General features: G+C 59.6%; 2 protein-coding genes across 4 annotated transcripts in view; one reads left to right on the top strand and one right to left on the bottom strand.

Annotated features, from left to right (window-relative positions):
* The window catches only part of LOC122748210 (F-box only protein 50-like), a 28,908-nt gene extending 24,663 nt beyond the window's left edge, over positions 1 to 4,245 (bottom strand). The window contains exons 1-2 of the mRNA XM_043993888.1: positions 4,127 to 4,245; positions 1,823 to 2,167 (exon numbers count right to left, since the gene is read on the bottom strand). Of these exons, the coding sequence (XP_043849823.1) occupies positions 1,823 to 2,167; positions 4,127 to 4,245 (464 nt within the window). The remainder of the gene's footprint in view (positions 1 to 1,822; positions 2,168 to 4,126) is intronic.
* On the top strand, positions 820 to 22,883 carry PAK4 (p21 (RAC1) activated kinase 4). Of its 3 annotated transcripts, none has more exons than XM_043993534.1 (9): positions 820 to 958; positions 17,235 to 17,477; positions 18,883 to 19,410; positions 19,742 to 20,176; positions 20,377 to 20,510; positions 20,600 to 20,726; positions 21,076 to 21,201; positions 21,495 to 21,629; positions 21,746 to 22,882. In XM_043993534.1, exons 2-9 carry the CDS (start codon positions 17,274 to 17,276, stop codon positions 21,899 to 21,901), a joined length of 1,845 nt encoding a protein of 614 aa, XP_043849469.1. In that variant the 5' UTR covers positions 820 to 958; positions 17,235 to 17,273; the 3' UTR covers positions 21,902 to 22,882. The 3 variants fall into 3 exon arrangements, with proteins under 3 accessions (XP_043849469.1, XP_043849471.1, XP_043849470.1); XM_043993535.1 differs by lacking the exon at positions 820 to 958 and adding an exon at positions 11,283 to 11,452 and having other exon boundaries at positions 21,746 to 22,883; XM_043993536.1 differs by lacking the exon at positions 18,883 to 19,410 and having other exon boundaries at positions 21,746 to 22,881.
* Positions 22,884 to 23,624: the final 741 nt, after the last annotated feature.

Below are 23,624 nucleotides of genomic sequence, written 5' to 3'. Positions count from 1 at the left end.
TATACCCGGACGTACAGACAAGCTCCTGGAGGGGAGGGGGCAGCTTTGTGATCATTTCTTTTAACCAACCCCCATGTGACAGATGAGAAAACTGGGGCCCAGACTGAGGCCCCATCCCATGCGCCCCCAAGCTGGGTGGGCTCGGTGTCGGTGGCCCCCCTCTAAACCCCTCCAAAAATGAGGGAGGGGGAGAGGCGCTCCCGCTCCCGAAGGTCCCTCTGGAGCAGCTGGCGGGGGGGTGGGGGGAGGAGGAAGGGGGAAGTGAAGGGGAAAGGAGGGGGCTGAAGAGAAGAGGGGGAAGGAGAAGGGAAGGCAGAGAGAAAGGGGGAGGGGGAGAGGAGGCGGGACTGAGGCCCCTTTAAAAGATACGTGCTCCGCCCAGGCCTCCCAGTCTCTTCCCCGCCTTCTTCCGCGCGCTCGGAGCAAGTCTCCGCCTCAGCCGCAGGGGGGCGCTCCGAGGCCGGAGCGTGCGTGATGGGAAAAGAGCCACGTCCGTCCTCCTCCCGCCTATAGCGTTCCCGCCCCCGCCCCCGGAGTGGGTCGGAAAAACTGGCCTTTCTCCTTTAAGAGCGTCGGGAGCGGCTCCATAGAACCAAGCGTATCTGGGAAGCCCGCAGGTTGGCTGAGGAAGAGGCCCCCACGTCCATTATCCCCTAAATTGGCCAATTCCTGCCCGGCGTTTCCCTCTGGCGCTCGCCTATTGGGCGGTTCGTGTGGCGGGGGAGGGCCGAGGCAAATCTGCAGCCCCTTTGGTGGGCGTGTCGGCTCAGGGCCGGCACGCCCCACGCCCGGAACAGTCGCGGTTGCCATGGGCACGGGTGGGCGGCAGGGGGAAAAACCCCGGATGTTGGTGCGGGATTCAACATGGCGGCGGCGGCGGCCGTGGTGGCGGCTCTGGCCTGGGCTAGCTGAGCGGTGGCGAGGAGGGGACTGAGTCCCGAGAGGATCGGAGAGCAAGGTTGGAGAACCTGGGAACGGGGACAGGTGGTGGAGAAGGGGGCGTGACGGGGTCGGGATGGGGGGAAGGCAAAGGTCGGCACCTGGGTGGAGGGGGGCGGGGCCGAGCTACTGGGAAACGGGGGACCCCAGGATGGAGGTCAAAGGTCAGAACCTGAGCGAGCGGGTCTTAAGACAATCAAAGGGGCAGAACCTTTAAGGGGCTGGGGGCCCTTACCTGGTGCGGCGATCGTGGGAATCCAGGAATAGCTGGGGTTCGAGGGGTCAGGGGTGAGCGGATCAGAGAACGGGGAGGGGCCTGAGTCCCCTCCTCCATTCCCCCCTCCCTCCCGCTAGCCCGCGGTGCTGGGAGAGGGGCTTGGCCCCACTTAATTCCTGGGGGAAGGGGTATCTGAGACACACCCCTTGCCCACGTATGTTGCCTCACTTGATCTGCTCATGTGACCTATGTGCATGTGCACATGTAGGGGGGTGTCTGCGTGCACGCGTGTGTATTTGTGTCGGTTGTTGTGTTGCTGTGCATTGCGCGTGTATGTGCTGATGTGTGCATACGGGGGGGGTGGGGGGGGTGTGGGGGGGGTGAAGCCCCAGGCCACCTTACCCCCCTCTGAGCGGGACCTCCGCTTCCCCGGGCTCCGAGCCGCTCTAAAAGGAGGTGCTGCCCTGTGGTGCGGGAGGAATCCCGCGCGTCGCTATGGGTTTCTGCCTTTGTCCGAGTTTACCTCTTGAGGGCAGGGAATGGCCCTGGGTGTCTGCGTCCCCGGGGCTGAGCATCCTGGCGGAGGGGCCTGATCCGTCCGATTGACTGGGGAGGGTGGGGGATGGGCAGTGCGCGCCCTCGGCGGAGGCCGGGGTGGGGACTTACCCGCCGGCTTTGTGGGCGTCGCACCCACGGGCTGGGTGTCTGGCCGCCCGGCGTCTGGGCTGGGTCCGGCGTGCCGGAGCTCTCTGGCCCCTTTGGAAGGAGGAGATTAGCTCTCGGAGAGGCCCGCGAATTCCGGGGAACTGGGATGGGTGGGTGTGGCCGGGGGCGGGGGGTGGGGAGCAGAGTTCGGGGCAGGGGTGGGTGGGGTGTTTGCCGGACGCGGAGTTTGGCCTTCCCGGGAGGGTGTGGGCAGCGGGTGTCTGAGTGCCAGGAGGCTCGGAGGAGGAAGCGGGGCTCTGCCGGGCCCAGCCTGTGAGAGGCAGGTGTCTGCCTCTGGGACCCCGGCTGGCGGAGGAGGGGGCCCTGCTTAGGACGGCCCACGTGGAGCAGGAGCCTGGGCCGCTCTAGAGCCTCCCCTGGGCATTGTAGAGAAATCTGGGCGGGGCTCTGAGAATTAGGGGAAGGGGACTGATTCGGAGTCTCGCAGCCAGCCTGGGTTTCCTTGGACTTTTGTCCCAGGGGTATGGGGTGGCTGATGTGGGGGAGGGAGTCAGCCTCCAGGCTTGTATGTGGCTCTCTGTAGTACTAAGCCCTAGCGGTTATGTGTGGTTGAGGGGGGCTCCCTGGAGGATTGGAGGCGTATCTGAAGGCCCCTGACTCTGAGGGGGGCCCCGGAGAGTGCCACATGGATCTCTGGGTGCTTTGACACCTCTTCCCAACATCCTATGGACCTGTTCTGTTGAAGGGCCAAAAATGATGGACAGCTAGGAAGCAGCCCGGTAGAGAGGGCCGCGGCCCTGGGGCTGGGTGTGAGACCCTTCCGGGTTGCTTCTACCTCTGGAAGCCCAGAGCAGGAAGAGGGGAAGGCCAGGGCCAGAGAGGCTTGCTGGAGACTCAGGCTCCAGGGATAGCCCTGAACCGCCTTCCTTCAGGGGCAGGCCGGGAGACATCTAGCAGGTAAGGCAGGTGTGGCTCTCATGGGTCCATCCTTTGGGCTCCCTCTGCTTTATTCCTTTTCTAGGCTTCTCTATGACTCGGCCCTGCTTAATAACAGTGTTTGGGTCTGGATCAGGTTTAGATGGAGTGAGGCCCCTTCTGTCTGCAGTGGCCACAAAGGGGAGGGATGGGGAAGGAGGCAGAAGTGCCGGGCCTAGGGCCCCCTCCAAGCCTGGAAGCAAAGCTCTGGCTTTCTTTGGGGTGCTCTCAGCTTGGGGCCCAAGCCCAGCAGTGATCAAACAGGGGCCCCTCCAACTTGAAGAGGTGGCCAGGTGAGAAGAGAAACTGGTGATGGCTCCCTCCGCTCCACCAATGCTTCCCCAGAGCCTTCAAAACACCAAAGGGGAGCAGAGAGTTCTGCAAGACCTAGGAGCCCAGCTTCAGGGGCTGCTTCCAATCTACTGGGAATTTGGGATTAGAGATGAGGACAGGCCAGCCTTGGGGCTACCTAGTTCCAGCCCCTCCCCTTCATTCCACTGATGAAATACCCACACCCAGAGGCCAAGGAGCTTCCTTGATGTGACTGACAAGAGGTAGAATTTGAACCCAGAGCACTGGAGTCAGACTCTTGCCTCTGGACAACAATATGAAATAGGGCTCTGGGGTTGTCTGAGGCAGCAGAGGCAGACTTGGACCCCCAGCCAGTTATCCTCCTTAACTCATTTCTGTCTGGTGCTTGTGGGAGGGGGGGTTACATCCTGTGGGAGGACTTTTGGGTGGAGCTTTGGAGAATGGACGGATGATGTTCCCTAGTGGGAAGAGGAGGTCATGACCAAGTCCTTCCCTGAATCATCTCTCAGGGCTCCCATCTGCACCCCGTTCGAGGGCTCCAGGAGTCATGGGGCTGGCCCTGCTCCAGAGTCATTCATTGTTCATATCCTTAGTTCAGAGGCCCAGGTCTTGGACAAGACCAAGTCAGAGTGACCCCCTGGGAGCTGGGATATCCCCTTGGGGAGACGGAGTGGCGTCATCCAGCACTCTGACATGATACCCTAGAACCCTAACTGCTATGTCACTGGGGCTTGGATAACCCATAGGACCCCAGCTGAGTCTCCTTCTCAGGGCAGCCATTGTTGTAAGTCGTGTCTGATTCTTTGTGACCGAGTGGAGCAACTGCCCGTGGGGTTTTCTGGGCAGAGATACTGGAGTGGTTTGCCATTTCCTTCTCCAGTTTTATGTAGGCAAGGGTTAAGTAACTTGCCTCGGGTCACACAGCTAGTAAGTGTCTGAAGTCAGACTTGAACTTGGGCCTTTCTGACTCTGGGCCCAGCTCTCTATCCACTGGGCCACCTTGCCAGGCACCCCTACTGGCACCCATTTTGCTGATGCTGTCCCGTATTTCCCGCTCCATTCCCATCCCCTGGCCTCAGGGGTGTCCCCGGCCAGCTGGTGTTCCCATTACCCCAGCTGTGATCTAGTGTGGTCATTATCGACCTGGCCAGCAGGAAGCCATCTCCCGTATATGTCGGTGTCAGGGGAAATGGGACTTCTTCCCACTTCCCATTCAGGGCCGGTCCTCGGCTGGACTCATTGACCATCTCTGGCCTTTAAGGCTCCAGCTGGTTTCTGAATTAAGGAATCACAGCTGCCCTTCCACACTCTCTGAGAAGAGTCAGAGCTCTCGGCCTCTGAGTCTGCCGCCACTGGGACAGTGTGGAGGATGTTGCTGGAGCTCAGAGCTCTGCTGCCCAGCCAGCTGGAGGACACTTTGAGCTCTGTGTGGGGAGCGTCCTGGCCAGGCCAGGGCCTGTCTGCCCTGGTATTCGGACCCCAGGGACCTCCCCTTTTCCCTGCCATGCAGCGGGGGTGTTTTTCATCATTCGATATTCCCACCACCTCATCCACCCTGCCTTCCTAAGTTGCCCATGGAAAAAAATGGGTACCTATGAGCCTTAGGCCTCCAGTATGTAGCGCCCAGCCCCGTCTCAGCTTACCTCTGCAGGAACTCTGGGTGCCCGGGCCAGCTCCTTTCTCCTCTTCCTTCTCCCAGCCGGGAATCTGCTGCTTCATGAAGCAGGATTGGTTATGTCTTGGGTCACCTGGGCTTCCTCTCCTTCCCCAGCCCCACATCACTTGCTGGGGGAGCGGGAGGAGTAGAGCTGGGTCTGCCGGGCCCCTCAGTGCCCCAAGCCCTTGGGACAGGCCAGCCGGGCCCCATACCTCAGCTTCTTCCTCTGTAAAGTGAGATCCTTCTGTCCCCATGGAGTATTTCCCAGCATTGTTGTTTATCGTGAGGGAAGCTAAGAGCTTGGCCTGAATGCTCTGGAATTACAAGGTTCTTGTGCCCCTCACCGCCCAGTCCTCCCAGCCAGTCCCTGGCCCTCCTGCTCATCTCCTCAGTGACTCTCCCCAGGGAGCCTTTTCTTGTTAGCCGGGCTTGGCTGAGGTTGCCAAGAAATGACTCTGAACTGGAGCCAATGGAGGCCCCAGCCTGTGGCTCCTGGGCTGCCCATAGAGCCCAAGCTGCCGACTTTTGCCACACCAGTGGTGGCCATGGGAATGGAGGGACAGTCAGCAGCTACCAGCCCTGGCTGGGTTCCCGTGGAATGGAAAGTGCATGTAGGAGGAATGGGGGAGATAAGTTTGCAGAGAAGCGTTCAGACCAGATCATGGCAGTGAACCTGGTTAGGCTTGACTTGAACGGTGAGGAGTCCTGGGTAGTGGGTGTGCTGGGAGCCTTTGGTGAGGAAGGTGAACCGTGGGCTTCTCCAACACGTGGATGTTCGTGTGTGCGTCCCTGCATCCGTCCTCTCTTGAGGACAGGGCCCTGCTTTACATGTTAAGATCTCTGGGAAGCGTTCCTAAACCCCCCACGTAGAAGCTGGAGGTATTGATGGCCTCAGAGGGTCCCCCTGCAGGAAGGTTCCCGGGGAGCCTCTCAGAGCCCCTTAGAAAGGGCTGGGCATGGATTCTCTCCAGCCAGTAAGAAGTAAGCTCTGATGGGGGAGAGGGGAGAGGAGAAGAGGCTATAATTTCCCTGAATTATGTCAAGGGCTAATTAAAGGTTTTCCTCAGCTAATCAACTTGTAGTTTAATTAGCAACAAACGGGAATTCCCTACCCAAGAATAAAGTAACTTGGCTGACAAAAATGGCCTGTCCTTAGTTCAGGGGCTTTCCACCTAGCAGGAGATGGGCTGCATCTGGTGTTCCCATCATCCTGTTAGCTGCTGAGGTGGCATCCTGGGCCGGGAAGCTGGGAGCCAGGAGCGAGGGCTTCCCCACTGGGCTGGGCCAGGCCAGGCCAGGGGAGCCATCTCCCAGTGGAGGGGCTGGCCTGGGTGGAGCCTGAGATGCCCGTACCAGTGCTCTCTCCATTCCTGACATACCTTCACTGACCCCGGCCCAAATCGGAGGGCCCAACCAGCCCCCTGGCCGCCCAAAGGAAGAAGCCACACGGTTCTTAGCTCCATCTCTCCCAGGGCCCGGCTTTGTCCTCCCTCCTGCTCCCCACTCCAGCAGCCTCCCGGAGAATAGCAGGATCTTCCCTCTCCCAGGCTCAGCCTCAGACTCTTCCTCTTTAAAATAGGATCATTCTCATCCCTACCTCCCCTGCTGGCAGTGAGGCTCAAAGGAGATAAGTACCTTGTGAGACATTAAAATGCTCTGTCACTAGCCCTAGTTATCCCTGTTGGGATTTGCAGGTGAGTCCCACAGCTCTGTAGCCAGCCCCCTCCCCCACCCCCAGCCCCTTCCCCCCAGCTCCAGCCCCCTCCCCCAGCTCCAGCCCCACATCACCCAGGGCCTGTTGGATCTCTCTGACTGGCTGTCCCATGGGCACCTCCAGACATGGGCTGCTGCCTTCTCCTTCACATCTTCCTTCCTCCTGCCTCCATCCTTCCAAGCACCAGATTCCGGGCCTTCTTCACTGCCCCTCTCCCCAGAGCATCTGGCCCCCCTTCCACACGCAGGCCCAGGCCCTCTTGCTGTCCCCGCCCCCAGCCTGTCTTCAGCCCCCGCTCAGACGGCTGCTGCATCAAGCAGCCCTGCTTCTTCCTGGGGGCTTCCTTGGGCCTCTAGGAGAGGTCCCTGAGAACTAGCTCGGGCAGTCTCCTCTCCTGCGCTCTGCTCAGTGACTTGGGCCCTGCTGCTGCCCAGCCGAGGACAATCTCGGGGGGGGGGGGGGGGGTGCACCTTGTTCCTCCCTCTGAGGAGAGACTGTACTTCAAATTAATTAATACTCATTTGTTGTCACTTCCCCTCCCCAGGGCTTAAAGACACAGTGCCTGGTTAATAGTAGGGGCTTAATAAATGCACATTGGATTGACTTGTTGGTACTGCCTTAGAGAGGAGAAACAAGTCCCAGTCATTGATGTGGCTGGCGCAGGGCCACAGGTCTCATTTATAGCCAGAGACTGGGCTCAGCTTCCACCAGCTCCCCCTGTTCTTCTCCCTCTTCTCTCTTTGTCTCCTCCTATCGCTTACTTCCCTCTCTGCTGCCCCCCCTCCTTTGTTTCTCTCCTGCCCCACCCCTCAACCTCCCCCCATTAACAAGTTCAATTCTCTGGGGAGGAAACACAGATGAGAACCAATAGACACAAAGGAATTTACATGGGGATGGACCTGGAGTCAGGAAAACCTGAGTTCAAATCTAGCCTCAGATACTTACTAGCTGTGTCACCCTAGGCAAGTCACTTCACCTTGGTGAGATTTCTTCATTAGTAAAATCAAGAGCATAAGAGCACTTCGCACCCTCTCGGGGTAAGTGAAGCCCAGTGCTGTGCCCAGGACCTGGCAAACAGCAGGCACTTCCTGAACTTCCTTTCTTGCCTGCTCCCACCCCAGCCCCTGGGTGGGGGGGGGGGTTCAGGCTGGGCCCTGTGGAAGCTCTTGAGCTGAGCTGTGGCCTGGGAGGTTGGAGGGTCCTGTTGGGGAAACTTTCGCTAGGCAGTGAAAATACCGGAGGAGTTTGAGAAGTGTAGATGTCCCACCAAGGGAGGCTGGTGGAGTCATCAGCCTTGGGTTCGAAGGGTCCTGTGAGGTCATCCTGTCCAGCTTCGCCCCAGTCCCAAGAGGCAGAGCTATCTGGAGCTTCACATGCTGGATGGGAGTCCGCATTTGTGGAGGAAGGGCATGTGTTCAGAGGGCCTCTGATTGTAGAGCTCTGTGGGGCCCGAAGATGAGGGGGCTGGGCCCTACACCCCTGACTACTCACTGCTCCTCGGCCATCTTCCATTTCCTGCCCTTCTCCGGCACTCAGGAGCCTGACATCCCTTCATGCTGCTAGAAGCTGGGTGGGGGAGGCATTCGCCAATGGCCAGCACCTCTGGAATGGGACTCGGTTCCCCCAAGAGGCTGCTGTGTGTTCTTGCCGAGTCAGCCCTGACCACATGTGTTGCCTGAGCTCCCAGCTCCCCTTCTCTGCCCTGTCTGAACTCCACAGGGCACACAGGGCCCCTCTGGTGGCTGCTATTTGGAGCCCGCGTTAATTAGGCTTAGAGAGAGGGGCCTTAGTCGTCCCCCCCAGCCCAGGAGGGGTTCTCGGTTCCGAGCTAGAAAGAATCTCTTGGGAGAATTCTTCAGGCCAGGGCATGCCGACAGGGTGACTTTGGGCTTCATCCCATAGGGAAGGCTTGGGGAGCAGCACTGCCTGGCCTCCCTCCCCAGACATCCCCTCCCCATGTTCCACCTCACCCTGCTGCAGTGATGTTGTCCCCCAGAAATGGGGGCCCACCTTCCCAGGTTTCTCTCTGTCCTGGCTCCGGTCCACAGAATAGGCACTTCCACATACGCGTGGCTCCTCCCTCAGAGGCCCGAGCCTCCTCTGTCTCCTACTTCTCACTCTCCGTGCCCTCCCCCTCAGCCCCACACAGAGGCAGCCTTGCTCCGGGATGATGGTGGCCCTCACCCTCTCTGTTCACGCTCAGAAATCCCCTGACCTGTCTGCGCTTCCAGGCCCCAGAACGACTCCCTGGGGCCCCTTGGTTCTGTCCCAGGCCGTGTTCTTCTCTCCCCCCCCCCCCCACTGGCCGGTCTCTCCTCCTTCTCTCCCCATCTTGACCCTTTGAGGAAGTGATTGCACTCCACCCTGGTCTCTGCTCTCCAGCCCCTTGGGCCCTGGTCCCATCACCAACATGGCTCTCCAGCCTCTGCCCGGCTGCCTGCCCTGGGCCTCACTGCTGAATGGGGCGGCCACTTTCCTGTCTCACCCTGCATGCCATGCTCTCATCTTCTCCAGCAGATGGAACCCACATTCATGTCCATTCTGCTCCTTGGCACCCCTCCTCTCCCTCTCTGCTGGCTCCTTCCCTGCAGCCTGCACACATGCCCGCATCTTGCCAGCCTGAAAAACTCTTGTTTGGGGACAGCTCAGTGGTGCAGTGGACAAAGCACCGACTCTGGATTCAGGAGGACCTGAGTTCAAATCTCACCTCAGACACTTGACACTTACTAGCTGTGTGACCCTGGGCAAGTCACTTAACCCTCATTGCCCTGCAGAAACAAACAAAAACTCTTGTTTGATTGGTCCACCCCAGCACTCTCTACCTTCGTGTCTGACCCCCATGTGTCATGCTTCAATTTCCTGAAGAGGTCATTTACAGTTGGTGCTTCCAGGTCTTCCCCTCCCTCCCTCCCTCCCTCCCTCTCTCTCTCTCTCTCTCTCCCCCTCTCTCCCCAATCCCCCCCCCTTTTTTTTTTTGCAAGGCAATGAGGGTTAAGTGACTTGCCCAGGGTCACACAGCTAGTAAGTGTTAAGTGTCAAGTGTCTGAGGCCAGATTTGAATTCAGGTCCTCCTGAATCCAGGGCCAGTGCTTTATCCACTGCACTACCTAGCTGTCCCCTAATCCTCCCCTTTTGCCATTGTCCCTGTTGAGGGCACTGCCATCCTCCCAGTCCCCTAGGACTGCATTCATGGTATCCTAGACTCCTCCCTCTCTCACCCTGCTCATCGGTGTCATCTCTGCCTTCACAACACCTCTGATTCTGCTGGTTTATCACCTCAAAAATGGTCTCCCCACTCCAGCCAATCCCGTACTCTGTTGCCAAAGTGATTTTTCAGCATCCTTGTCAGGCCTCTGACAAGCAGGCCCCAGGCCTGCTCCTGGGGGGGGTGGGGGGGGTCATTTGGCATGTAAAGCTCTTCCTAAAGGGGGCCTTCCTACATTAGACTCCTGGCCATTCACCCCACAGTCTGGCTTGTTCTCCCCCTCCCCCTCTGACTCTTGGCTGTGTTCAGCCCTACCTTCTGCGGGCAGCTTGTATCGCCTGCTTATTTAGCTGCTCTCTTCTACCTTTGCTGCTGTTGTTCAGCCACATCTGACTCTGTGCCCTCATTGAGGGTTTTCTTGGCAGAGAAACTGGAGTGGTTTGGCCGTTTCCTTCTCCAGCTCAGTGGACAGATGGGGAAACTGAGGCAAATAGGGTGAAGTGACTTGTCCAGGGTCACAAAGCTAGGCAGTGTCAGGAAGACTCTGGTCTAACTGTCTCCAGGCCGGGCACCAGTCTCCTCTGCTGCCTAGCTGCACTTTATATTAGCATGTGTGCTTCCTGAGGGAGGAATTTTTGTCTCCCCTTGTAACTTCAGCCCTTTACATAGTGCCTGACACAGTCTTAAGAAGTGCTTGTGGACCCGCCTGCCCAGCAGGGGTGAGGGAGGTCACGTCTCCCAGGGACCCTGGCCCAACCACCCAGCCCCGGGCCCTCATTGCATCCCCTGCCCCCTCGGGGGCCCTGAGGGCCAGGGCTGTGACCCAGGGTCGAGAGGCCAGTCGGACCTTCTCCCTCCTCCCTCCTCGGGCCTTCTCTGGGCCCAAGACATCTGGGTGGGAATGCCTCCCATCCCCAGGTCTGCTGGTGGGTGACTCAGCCTGGAGGCAGCCTAACCTCCTGCGGGGGAGGAGCTGTCCCTTTTATCTTGGGATTTCTAAGCACCAGGTACTGGCAGAGTCATTAACCGTCCTGGGAGCCGCCGGTCCTGTCGTAGGCATGCTGGGATATGGTGGAGGGCTGACATGGGGGCGCCTCAGGCTCCCTGCTCTCACCTTCCCCACAGGCCAGTTGTCCTCCAGACTTTATCTCACTGGTCAGTTTGTTTGAAACAGAGCCATCTCATTGGCCATCCGGCCGGACCTCCCTTCCTGCCTGGCGCTCTGGCTCTGCACCTTCCTAACTGTCAGGACACTCCCTCTGCCCCCCCCCCCCACACACACATAAACACAATCTCTCTCCCTCCCTCTCTCTCCCCCTCTCCTGGGCTGCTGTTCTGCCTCTCCAGCCCTCTTCCCCCTCCCAGCAATTAGGAGGAGGCGGGCTAGGGGTCACCTTCCCTCTCTGCCCCAGCCAGAACCAGCCGCCCTTCTGGGCAGCAACAAACAGCAGGGAATCTGACTCAGGCCCTCGATTGCTTGGGGCCCCTCCCCAGCCCCCGCCTCCCCATGGCAGCTGAGGTTGAACCCCTGCCAAGGGGGCAGGCCCTGAGGAGGGAAACTGGGGGAGTGAGCGGGAGCTGGGCCGCTTGGAGCAGGGTCAGCCAGCCAGAGCAGGGCTCGGATGCTGACATGCCAGGAGAGGGGAACTGGCTCCCTCTGGCCCATGAGCCCCCCCCTGCCTGGGATTGCTGCTCTCTGAAGCCCCCACTCAGATCCAGCCTTGTCTGGACTGGAAAGAAGAAAGCTGGAGGAAGGGGGAGGCGGAGGTGAGCTTCATGGGACAGGGGGTGGGGTCTGAAAGGGAGGGGGGAAGGCCCTTTGGGGCTGGGAGGTGTGTACAGGTGCCGTGGGGGTGGGGGAAGGGGCTATCTTTGTCTCTTTGTTACTTGAGGGAGGAGGGAAGTAGGTAGCGAAAAGAAGGACCCATTGATGGGGGGCGGGGGGGGGGGTGGGAAACCTTAGTTTTCCTTTTCCTCATCTTTCACTAGAATGAATGAAGTTTATCTGATCTCTCTCCTCACATATTTGTTGTGGGAATCAGAGCCTTGGCCTCCTGCTGAGGCTCTGAGAAAAGTCTCCTTTGTGCTTGGCCTCCAGTGGGCAATGGGGTTCAGCACCCTCCCTGCATCCACCCCCAGCTGCTCCTGGACGGAGCTCCGGGCCTTCCTTCCTGCCACCCTAGGGCCGCACCAGCAGTCCCCCAGCCCCACGGGTTTGCCTGGGACCTCTAGGGTTACCAGGATCCTGGTCGCAGGCAGGGAAAGTGGGGCCAGCCCCAGGCTGATGGGAGTCCTCCAAGCTTGCCTGTCCCCTTTCCCATGGCTCCAGGGCTCCCCTTCTGCCTGAGCTGGGAAAGTCGTCTGGGGCTGGGCATGGGGGTGGGGCAGTCAGTCCCCAGCAACAGGTTCTGCAGAGCCAGGTAAGGTGGTCCTAGCTCCAGACAGGGACCTCCTGGGGTCTGAGGCACTCGGAGGTGCTCTGTAACTGGGCCTGACTTCTCCATTCTTATGGTTACCCTGACCTTCAGGATAGAGGAGAGCTTTGGGGGAAAGGCAGGGGAAGAGGGTGGTCCAGTAGCTTCCCCTCCTGTCTGTTATTATTCATGCTGTTACAATAAGTGGGCAGAAAAGACCTTAGATGAGCCTGGCTCTGGGCTCACTTGGATCAGAATCGCTGTCTCCCCTCAGAAGGAGTCTGCTCGCTTCCTCTTGGGACTGACACTCATTTTTCTCTGCCCCCATGGCTTCCCTTAGAGGAGAAGGCTCTAACAGATCGGTGGGGTCATCTGGGCCAGCCCCTCCCTCACAAAGGCATTTGTGCACACACCCCCAGAGAGCTTCCAGGGGGGAGGCCGGGAGACCTGAGGACTGGATAGTTAACTTGGAGAAGGGTAGACTCAGGAGGGCCATTCTCACTGTGGTCGAATTTGAAGTCGTCCTTGACCTGCTTGGCCCTGAAGTGCAGCCTTAGCCCCGAGAGTTACAAAGAAGCATGCGTGCCCAATGAGGGCAGTCTTGGAGGGCTTCCTGACCCGTTTTAGGGCTTGGCTTAGATGCCCTGGGAGGTCTCTTCTAGACCCAAGATTCTCAGGCCAAAGAAAGCAGGCTCACTGATCTCAGATGCTTGACAACCCTACATCCTCGACTTTTTATCGACCAGGTAATCCCAGGGAAAGGAAAGGGAACCAGGACGTACATCTTTTGGTATCTTTTTTTTTTTTTTTTGAGGCTATTGGGGTTAAGTGACTTGCCCAGGGTCACACAGCTAGTAAATGTCAAGTTGTCTGAGGCCAGATTTGAACTCAGATCCTCCTGAATCCAGGGCCAGTGCTCTATCCACTGTGACACCTAGCTGACCCCGCAGAGCTTTTGTTTATAGGACATGGGGCCACAACCTGCCCTTCATTTCCCTGTTCTTGCTGCTGACCATTGTGCCACCCCCCACCCCCCACCCCCTTAGTCTGGGATCAGAAAAGCAGAATTCAAACCTTGGCTCTCCTAGTCGCTGAATGGTCCCAGGCTAGGCCTTTCCCCTCCTGAGCCTGTGGAGCTCCCAGAGTGGTTGTGCAGAAATGCCTTTGTGAATCTGGCTGCTCTGGAAGCATGAGCTTTCTGGTAGGGTTCAGACAGAAGGGGTCCTGGGGCAGTTCTCCGGCCTGCTCTTAGTTTCTCCTGTCTAGTCGTCTATTGCAGAGGTAGAAAAAATGATTCTGCCTTGTGAGCGACGAGAAATCTAAGCTTGGAGCCCAGAAGTTGAGGGTCAGCCTCAGTGACATGGGCTGCCCCCTCCTCTTCCCACACATGGTGGAGCTCCCCTGTGAAATCTCTGTATATCCCATGGAACTTGGGGACTTCCAAGAGTTGGCCCAGTGACGACCATTGCAAACCTTGTTCTTAGCTTTCTGTGAACTGGTGTAGGGGCAGTGGGTCGGTCTGCCTCAGGACAGCTTATTGGCTGAGTTCTCCACAACACTGTTGGGATCTCAGGTGGGCATCACTGCATGGGAAACTCCCCAACCAGCTTAGCTTTGCAAAAGACTGAAGTTGGAAGCAGGAACAGGCAATGAAGTCCGCTCTGGAGCACCAAGACAGGGCTGGGGGTCAGAGGGCTGCCAGAAGGGACAGGGCTGCTTCCATAGCTGTCTTGGGAAGGGGCTGGTGGAAGAAGGGATGGGACTGAAGCTCCTGGCAAAGAGCGCTGGTGACTGCAAGGCTTCTGTTGGGGGTGATCTGTGGACGGCTCTTTGGATCAGAACAAAAACAACTGATGGGAATGTGGCAGCAAGAGCTGAGTGAGGTGTCCTGGCTGAGCTCCAGCCACCAGCCCAGCAGAACTTCATCCCCACAGTGACCCAGGGGCTCTGTAGAGGCCCAGGGGAGCACCCGGGCACTGCCTAGCCAAGATGGCTCCAGTTTTCCACAATAAACAGAAAATCCAGTCTGCAGACTGGACAGTGACCTGGCCTGCCATTACTGACCAGATTCTAGAACTTCTTGTTAAGGCAGGGACCGCAAAGGGCCACCACGACATGGCTCTGTCCAGGCCCGGCCCTGCCTGGGCTACCCGATTGTTGCATCTGGGGGGTCCCCACAGGGGTGGCTTCGGTCACGATCATCAGGCTGCTAACGGTCTCTCTCTTTGCGTGGCCACGCTTCACAGTGAGTGCGTTTGGACCTTGTGAAACAGCTTCCTGGTTTCAGTCGGCCTAGAAGTTCTCCCACCAAGGTCTCCAAGGATCTGGGCAGAGCCCTGGGCTTTTTTGGCCTTTTTGTTGTCACTTGGTTAAGGCATAGGTGACGTGCTGTGAAACTCACAGGCCCCAGAAAGCTGAGGCAACAAGGACCAAGATGGCTCAGAGGAATGAGATTGAATAGGGGGGAATGTAAACGTTTGGCCGGGGCCTTTAGTGACCTGTAGATGTACAGGTAAGGAAGCCCACATCATCGCCTGAGGCTTCGTGAGAGAGGCCTGGAGAGGGGCCCCGAAGGAGGACTCGGCTCAGCTCTGGGTGCCACGTTTCCCTTAGGATGTGCACCGTGATGGAGCTGTGGGCAGTCCCGGATCCCTGCCACAGAAAGGTCATTGGGGGAAGTCGGGATGGTTAGCCTGCACAAGAGAATTACCAGGGCAGGAGAACTCTCTGCAAGAGCTCAAAGGACTGTTTCTGTGGAAGGCAGGGTAGACGGCCTTCCTCCAGGAGATGAAGACAAACCTCCAGGAGCTGCTGTGCCCTGGGCACACTCAGACATTTGCCTCTCTCTGCACAATCAGTCGACGGTCCTGGGGGACCTGGCCTGTGCCCCCAGACACCCCCCCCTCTAGGGAGGGAGCAGCCCGGCCGAACCTTCCCCCCAGGAGAGTTCTCTGAGAAGCCAGGGCCAACTGGGGATGGAGGAGAGTAGTGGTGACCTCTGTGCCTCTGGCGGGCCCCTGCCCCTGGGGCGGCCCAGAGAGAGCTCTGGCTCCTTGTCCAGAGCCTCCTGGCTCTTGGCAGCACCTCGCTGCCGTTGGGGATTCTCTAGAACCTCTAACCATTCTAGGTGGGATGGAATAGCAGCCTCCTCCTGCACTTCTGCCCCTCCAGCCTCTGTCCCGAATTTCTCCTGCCCTTCCTCCCTGTACTTTCAGGCTCCTGCTTGCTTTTATAGGCTCTTCCTCCCGGTTGTTTGTGTTAGGGGCCCAGCCCGGCTGCTGATAAGGCCTGAAGGTTGGGGAGTGGGTGGGGGAGGGGCCCTTGGAGACCCACGCCTGGTATGGGAAGGGAAACCTTTACCCTGCGGTCCTCCGTGGACTCGGGCTGGGAACACACGAGTGACTCCCGTCCCAGGATTCCATCCCAGGTGGGCTTTGGTCTCTCTCAACACAAGGGGCCTCTCAGTCCTCCCTCTGCCTTCCCTATGAAGTAGTCTGGGGGAGACAGGGTCCAGGGGGGTCCGGAGGGCCTGAGAGGGGGCTCTCTGTTGAACTAAGCCAAAGGCTCAGTAGTGTGGGCAGTGCGGCACTGGGGGTCAGCCAGGAGGCTGAGGTGGGGCACATCAGGAGGGTGTCTAAGGCCAGTCCTGAACTCTGGGGTCAGCTGCCGAGGGGACAGGGATGAGGTTTGAGGCCCCCAAGGCTTCTGTAAATATACTCCACCCACTCAGTTCCTCTGTTTGTGTGTCCGTCTGTCCGGCTGCCGACAGGGAGGGAGAGCGAAGACAAATATCCGGAGGTGTGGCTCCTCAGGCTTCCTACCAGTCCCCCCAGTGACAGTGGGGTGGGCTCTCACTCTCTCTGATGGGACTGAGAAAGGGAAGGGAAGAAAGGGGAGCGGAACTGCCTGGCGGGAGGTAGATAAGTTGGCAGGCTGGGTCCCCACGTGGCACTGTGTTTATTTGGAACTTTCACTGAGCAGGGAGTGCCCGGCCAGACCCCAGGAATAGGGTGAGGCCGGCCATGTGATTTCCCCACTCAGCTGAGGCCCCCCGTGAAGTCCATTTGGCTTTCTGTGTTTGCCGCCTCCTGGCCCTTTGGGAAGTTCTCCCCTGGATCGGCCTGGTTTTCTTTTCTGCTTCCTGGGCCGACTTGGCCCTCATCTTCATCCCCTAGGGACATGGGCTCAGCTACGGTGACAGTCCCGTCCCAGCAAAACGTTCTGAAATCTCTTTTCTGGGGAGTGAGGGGGCTGACTCTAGCCACAGGGCCTACGGGTGACGGATAGCTGTGCCCCAGAACAGATGGGGAGGGAGACGCATCCATCTGGGGCCTGTGCCCCCACAGACCAAGGAGGCTGCACTCTGTCCCCCCACACCGAGGCCTCCAGCTTAGCCCCTGGCTCACTGACCAGTCGGGACAGGCCGGTACTTATTCCTCCCTTTCCCAGCCCGGCCTGGCCTGCCCCACCCCCAGCAGCTCCCACAGCCAAACCGGTTCCTCAGGATGGAGGCTCCTGCCAGGGGGGCTGTGTTGGGCACTGACTGGCAGAAAGGTTCCGCTCAGATTTGGCAGAAGCCTGAGATCAGTGGGAGGGACCGAGAGAGGCCTGGGTAGGGCAGCCGAGGGCCGCTGCTCAGTCTGGGACGTGTGGACGTCCACGGACACATGTGCATGTGCACACATGCACTTACATGCGTGGGCCGTGTCCCAGGCAGCACACGGGTGCTTGGATGCTGGCAGAGGAACTTTGCCCTGACGCCTCTGGTGGGTCCTGTCTGAGCGCCCCAGCCCAGCTGTTCCTTCCCTTTCCCACTCTGTGATTCCGACCCCTGCCTCCCTCCATGGTTTCTTTCCTTAGAGAGAGAGTGTGGAGGCAGCACAGGGCAGTGTTGGACAGTGGCCAGCTACTGCCCAGACGAGAACCTTCTCTCTGCCTCCCGGACTCCTCTTCCATAGAACGGGGGGAGGCCAGCCTTGGGCCTCTCACACAAGGAGCAGTCAGGACTTTGAAAAGGGAGGCTTGGCCTACATCTCCTGAGGATGAGGGCGCCCTGTTCTGCCTTTCTTGGAAGGGGGCACTTGTCCCCCCGCAGCCCCTGGCGGCCCCCAGTGACTCTCCCACCCCTGCCACAGGCCCAGGAGCTAGGACGAGGTGACGACAGCCCACGCGCCATGTTTGGGAAGAAGAAGAAGCGGCTGGAGATCTCGGCCCCGTCCAACTTCGAGCACCGCGTGCACACAGGCTTTGACCAGGAGGAGCAGAAGTTCACGGGACTCCCCCGCCAGTGGCAGGGGCTCATCGAGGAGTCCGCCCGGCGGCCCAAGCCCCTCGTCGACCCTGCCTGCATCACCGCCATCCAGCATGGGGCCCACAAGGTACGCGCGTGCCCCGGCCTGTGCCCGCCGCTAACCCCAGGGAATCCCCACCCTCACCCGCTTGGGTACCCCAGAGCCCTCATTTGTCCCTGCTGGGCCCGGCCCAGGTCAGGACCCCTCACACATCTCAGGCCTCCAGGGTGGCGACCACACTGACCCATGAGGACTTGGAGCCAACACGTCCCAGCCCATAATGAGAGCCCCCACCCCGACTCTTAGGCCGCCTTCATGCCCCCCCCCCCCATATCCTGCTGTAGACAGACTTGTCTGCAGGTCAAGGGTTAGTGTGGAGGAAAGGGCCCTCCCCGGTGGGGGATTAGAAGGGATGCCTGGGGTCAGGAAACCCCTGAGCTTAGGGTTGGTGCTGTCTGCCTTCCCCCGGCTCTACCTTGGAGGTTGTAGTGATCAGGGATATCTAGACCCCCAACCCTGGGGCCCTGTGAAGAGCAGAAGAGGATGATTTCAGCGGTCCCATTTTAGAGATGAGCAGACCGAGGGGGGTTAGGTGGCTTCTCTGGCCAGACAGCCAGTCATGTGGGGGGCCCATGGCCCAGCCCTCCAGCTACTGTTCTGCCGCTTTCTTCTCTTTGACCTTCCCCCACTCTGACTCCCTCCCATCCCTGAAAATCAGCCCCCAGGGGATTCAGAGGGAGAGAAAATGGCAGCCACCAAGCTGAGGTCACAGCTGGCCCCACCCCTCCATGGGGCCTGGGAGCCTTTCCCAGGGTACTGCTGGTCCTGACCAACCGGTTCAGTGACATGGGAAAGGCTCTGTCCCAGGGCTGTCCCGGCCCCAGCCTGAGGCCCATTCAGGCAGCCAGGCTCTTGGAGCTGGGCCCCAGGGCTGCCAGAGCTTGGGAAGGGGTGGGATTATCCGGCCCAGCAGTCAGTTATCCCTGGTGTAGACCCTTGCCCTCCCTTCTCAGACCCTGCCTCACCTCAGTGTGTGGTCTGCCTAACAACCCCTCCCCCCAGTGTCCCCTGGGATCATCTGGCTTTTGCTCCTTCCTCTTCCCTCTCCCCTGTTTGAAGACTACAGCTAAAATCAGGGCTAACCCCTTCTGCCTGCCTGAAGGGCTGGGCAGATACCCTGCTGCTCCTCGTCAGTGGGGGTGCCGCTGTCCCCTGCCCCCCGGGAGGAGAAGGATGGGAGGGTGAATCCTGGGCCAGCAGCCCGAGGATCCTACAGCCTGGACTTGGGGCTGGGTAGGGCCTGCCTTCCCTTCCCAGTGTACCCATTTCTCAGAGGGCCATATTATCACCACGTGGCATCTCATTCTCGTTTCTGTGTTGTCTCTGTGCACACGTGTGTCTCTCCATCCTGTTACTTCCCATGTCGGATGCACGCTCCTCTCCTACCTCCTCCTCCTTCACGTCCTGCCCCTTCCTGCCGGCGAACCCCAAGACCATCGTTCGGGGGAGCAAGGGCTCAAAGGATGGCGCCCTCACGCTGCTGTTGGATGAGTTTGAGAACATGTCTGTGACCCGCTCCAACTCCCTTCGCCGGGATAGCCCTCCCCCGCCCCTGCCTGGTCCTCTGGGCCCATCCCATGCCCCGCCCCATCAAGAGAACGGGCTGACCGAAGCTGAGGGGACAGGGGACCGTGCTCGGGCCCAGGAGAAGGGTCACCTGGAGTCTGGAGGCAGGGCTCCCGCCGAGGGTCGGAGTCGAGCCGCTGGGCGCAGGGACCGTGGCGCCAGTGGCGAGGGAAGGCGGGATGGGATGGAGAAGAGGCCCAAGTCATCAGGGGAGGGAGCTTCAGGCCAGCCAGGGAGCCCCCAGCCACCTCGGGACAAACGACCCCTGTCGGGGCCTGACGTCCGGACCCCACGGCCCCCGGGCCCAGGAGGTGGGACGAAGTCATCGGCCAGGCCGTTTAACACATACCCTCGAGTCGACTCAGACCACCCCCCGAGGGGCACAGAGCCCCAGGTAACCAAGGCAGCACCTCTCCTCACCTCGACCAACTCCACACTCCCCTTTCCCCACGCTCCCCACTGCCCACCCCCTCTGCAGTGTGGGGAACCGGGAGGCCTGTTAGTCTTCCAAGATCACCCGTCCCGACTGGAGATGCTGCTGCTGCCTCCAACATCCCCCACCCCTGACCCCGTCCCTTTCCTCCTCCATCTCTCATCTGTTTGTTACCATCCACCAGAGGCCTCCCATTCTTTTCTTAAAGGTCTCTCTTCTACTACTCTGTGGTTAGAGGTGGCAGGGGAGCCACCCGCTGACCCAGCACCTCTCTCTCTCTCTTCTGTTTCAGGGAGAGCCCCGTAATCCTGCCCCCAATGGTCCCTCTGCAGGAGGCCTCCCTCCACACCCCTCCAAGCCGCTGCCTCGCACTGCGAGGGCCCCGGAGCCCACCCCTGCCCCGGGGACCCTGAGCCCACATGCTTCAGAACCCCAGCTGGCCTCTCGCGTCCTCCCCCCGCCTTCGGCCCAGCCCGCTGTGCCCCCATCAGGACCCCGCTCTCCCCAGAGGGAGCCCCAGAGGGTGTCCCACGAACAGTTCCGAGCTGCACTGCAGCTCGTGGTGGACCCGGGCGACCCCCGGTCTTACCTGGAGAACTTCATCAAGATTGGCGAGGGCTCCACGGGCATCGTGTGCATCGCCACGGTCCGCAGCAGTGGCAAACTGGTTGCTGTGAAGAAGATGGACCTCCGGAAGCAGCAGCGTCGAGAGCTCCTCTTCAATGAGGTGGGGCTTGGCAGGGAGGAGGAGGGGGCCACACTGTGCTTCTCTCTGGACACTGCGTGGGGGGCCCTCCTGTCTTCTACCCTCTCAGGGCAGGCTGGGGCTCTCCCAGATGGGGCTGGGGAGCAGGTCTGGGCCCCCATTCCTTCTCTCCCCTGAACACCCCCTGACCCAGGTTCCCTCGGGTTCTCCCCCCACCTCAGGTGGTCATCATGCGGGATTACCAGCACGAGAACGTGGTGGAGATGTACAACAGCTACCTGGTTGGGGATGAGCTCTGGGTGGTCATGGAGTTCCTGGAAGGGGGAGCCCTCACGGACATTGTCACCCACACCAGGTATGGGGGGAGGCGGGGACAGGGCACGTTCCCTGGAGGATCCTCCGGCGGGGGCTCCTCCTCAGACCAGGCTCTCATGGGTTCCTCAGGATGAACGAGGAGCAGATTGCTGCCGTGTGCCTCGCCGTGCTGAAGGCCCTGTCTGTGCTCCATGCCCAGGGCGTCATCCACCGAGACATCAAAAGTGACTCCATCTTGCTGACCCACGACGGGCGGGTATGGAAAGGGCACGTTGAGAGGCTGGCAGCGCCCCCTCTCTGTGGCCAGAGCCCCAGAGGGCCAGGGGGAAGAGGGCGGTCCTGAAAAGATGGTCACCAGCCCACTGTGGCTCCTGGGTCCTCCCCTTTGACCCGGAGGCAGGGCGGTGTGTATACCAGGGCACCCTGGGCCCCAGATAAGTCACTTTCCTGCCTCAGTGTCCTCCCCCCAGGGCGTCAGGGACTTGGTGAATCTCAGCTTTGGCCCCATCTCCCTATCTGCCCGGAGGAGGGATCCTGGCCCTCGGCATGGGCAGCTGCCCCCTGGCTTCCTCTGACTCTTCTCCTTGGTCCTGCTTCTTCCCCAGGTGAAGCTCTCTGACTTTGGCTTCTGCGCCCAGGTGAACAAGGAGGTGCCCAGGAGGAAATCCTTAGTGGGCACCCCCTACTGGATGGCTCCCGAGCTCATCTCCCGCCTGCCCTATGGGCCTGAGGTGAGGGCCCAGACACCCCGTGATTGTTCATCCCCACCCCTGCCCCTCCTTCCTACCCCGGGTCGTGCCCAGCCACCCTCGTGTGTGCAGCCCACCGGGCTCCTTGGTAAAGGGAGGAAGTGGCGGCTTAGCAGAGGACCCTCCTAGAATCTTCCCCACTCAGGGTTGGCCCAGGCCTGGAGAATGGGAGGGTGCAGAGGCTCCAGGTGGTGGGGAATGGGGCTGGAGGAGGAAAGCCCGGGGAAGGCTGTCTCCTGCCCTCCGCCAGAGCACCGGCCTTCCCTTCTCCCCAGGTGGACATATGGTCCCTAGGAGTGATGGTCATTGAGATGGTAGATGGTGAGCCTCCGTACTTCAATGAGCCGCCTTTGAAGGCCATGAAGATGATCCGGGACAACCTGCCCCCTAAGCTGAAGAATCTCCACAAGGTGAGTGCTCCCCGCATGAGAGGGGCCTCTGGGAGTGGAGAGGGAGGCAGGCGGCTCCCGAGGAGGGGGGGCCCTGGACCCCTCAGACCCTCCCACTCTCTCCCCCGACCCCGCAGGTTTCCCCCTCCCTGAAGGGCTTCCTGGACCGTCTGTTGGTACGGGACCCGGCGCAGAGAGCCACGGCCAGTGAGCTGCTGAAGCATCCTTTCCTGGGCAAGGCGGGCCCCCCAGCCAGCATCGTCCCCCTCATGCGCCAGAACCGCATGAGATGAGACTGGACCGCCCCGGCCCTTCCCCTGACCAAAGAAGCACCTCAAAGGCAGGTGCCCCCAGCCTGGGAGATGGACTCCTCTCCCTCCCCCCACCCCGAGGCAGGGGCGAGGATGGTGGGCTGACCCCAGCCTCCTCTCTCGTGGTCCCTTGCTGCCTCCTGCCAGCTGGGCCTCTTGACTGGATGGATAGGCCTGGGTCACTCCACGGCCCCTTGTGGACCCTTCTGGGGAACTCAACTACTGAGTTTCAGTTTTGATTTTTTGATGTTTTTAATGAATGACTTCAGAGCAAGGGCAGTGAGGGTCTCATTCTGGAGCAGAGACCCCCCCCCCCCTTCTCCCCCCCAACCTCTGCCTCGACACTGGAAATGTGCAGCCCAGGGGAGTGCTCCCCCTGGCCCAGGAGGACCCTGAGGCTCCTGGGAGCCAACACTACAGGAGATGGCTGTTTGGGGTGGACAGCGTGTGGACCGAGGCACCACGCTTCCCATCTCACAGCAGCGTCCTCCTGCGGCCTGTGCATGTCTGCAGTGGATGTTTGGACTTTGTGTCTCTGGAGTATGTGTGTGTGTGTGCTTCTGTGTGTGTGTGTGTGGTGTGTGTGTGTGCACACATGCGCATGTGCGTGGCTGGCTGGCGTGGAGAAGGCATGTTGACATACAAAGTATGTGAAAAGCTGTCTCCTTTTCCCCACTTGGAGCCAGCCAACAGGGGAGATGCTTGGGGATGCCTGGTGAATTCGACTGTCTGTGCTGATTTCTGATGCCTGGGGGGGTTCCGGAGTCTCCCTCCTCTGGCCTCTGTTGAGAATACTACTGTACTCCCTTGGGACCTTTTTTTAAAAAAGAGCTATTTATATTGTCATTTCATAACACCCTAGGCCCTGGGCCCCATAGCGGGGTCCTCAGGAGCCGGGGCCCTGAATTTGGGCAGCCATGCTGCACGCCTGGACCCCCAGTTAGTTTTACAATTAAAACGTTCTTCATTTCTGAGAAAAGCTGTCGCTGACTGGGGCGAGGGGAGGGAGTGTTGGGAGCAAGTCATCGTGCTGTCTCTCTTCTGTGCGTGTCCCCCTACCTCCAGTACCCTGAGGAAGATGTGGACTTTCTGTTTGTGGGGAGGGGGTTGAGGATGGTCCACTTGAGCCTCCAGGTGGTGTCCAGGGTTCTCCCATTGGATCAGAGTTGTCTCAACCAAGCCTCCAAGTGGTGCCGTTGGTGTTACCTTGCCCCAAAACGGGGGGAGGGGCCGTGTCTGCAGTACATTGGGGCCCCCAGTTTGCATATCCTTTGGCTCTATGAGGTTCCAGGCTGACCAGGGACCAGTGATGCTAGGTGCCCAAAGCCTTTTCCTTCCAGGCCGGTAAAGAAGCCAGTCCCAGGATGGGCATCAAAGCCGGGAAGGCAACACAGCAGGAGTCCCCCATCCATGAAGCTGTGCTTCTCAGTTGGGGGGTGGTGAGCTTAGGCCATTCCTTTTTCTGAGCCTCTTTCTCCCTCTGTGACATGAGTGCCAAGGTCCTTTTTGTGCCCTAAGGTTCAGTGAATGAATCTTTTTTTTGTAAGCCACACGTTTTTCAGAAAGATCTATTGGGCTTCTGTAGTGAGCTAAGGGACTCTAGCTGGTGAAATGGGATTAGGAGTAGGCGGTCAGGAGAATGACCAGGAAGGTTCTCATACCTTGGGTGATGCTGGGATGAGATTAGGTCAGTGACAAAATTCAG

The sequence above is a fragment of the Dromiciops gliroides genome, chromosome 3 (genome assembly GCF_019393635.1).
Source record: "Dromiciops gliroides isolate mDroGli1 chromosome 3, mDroGli1.pri, whole genome shotgun sequence".
NCBI lineage: Eukaryota > Metazoa > Chordata > Mammalia > Microbiotheria > Microbiotheriidae > Dromiciops > Dromiciops gliroides.
Note: the sequence above shows the minus strand (reverse complement) of the source record. Positions and strands in the feature narration are given on the sequence as shown.

Coding starts and splice junctions, on each gene's coding strand:
- PAK4 (XM_043993535.1), top strand. CDS start 17,274: ATGTTTGGGAAGAAGAAGAAGCGGCTGGAGATCTCGGCCCCGTCCAAC. Junction 19,411..19,741: donor CGAGGGGCACAGAGCCCCAG/GTAACCAAGGCA, acceptor CTTCTGTTTCAG/GGAGAGCCCCGTAATCCTGC. Junction 20,177..20,376: donor GAGAGCTCCTCTTCAATGAG/GTGGGGCTTGGC, acceptor CCCCCACCTCAG/GTGGTCATCATGCGGGATTA.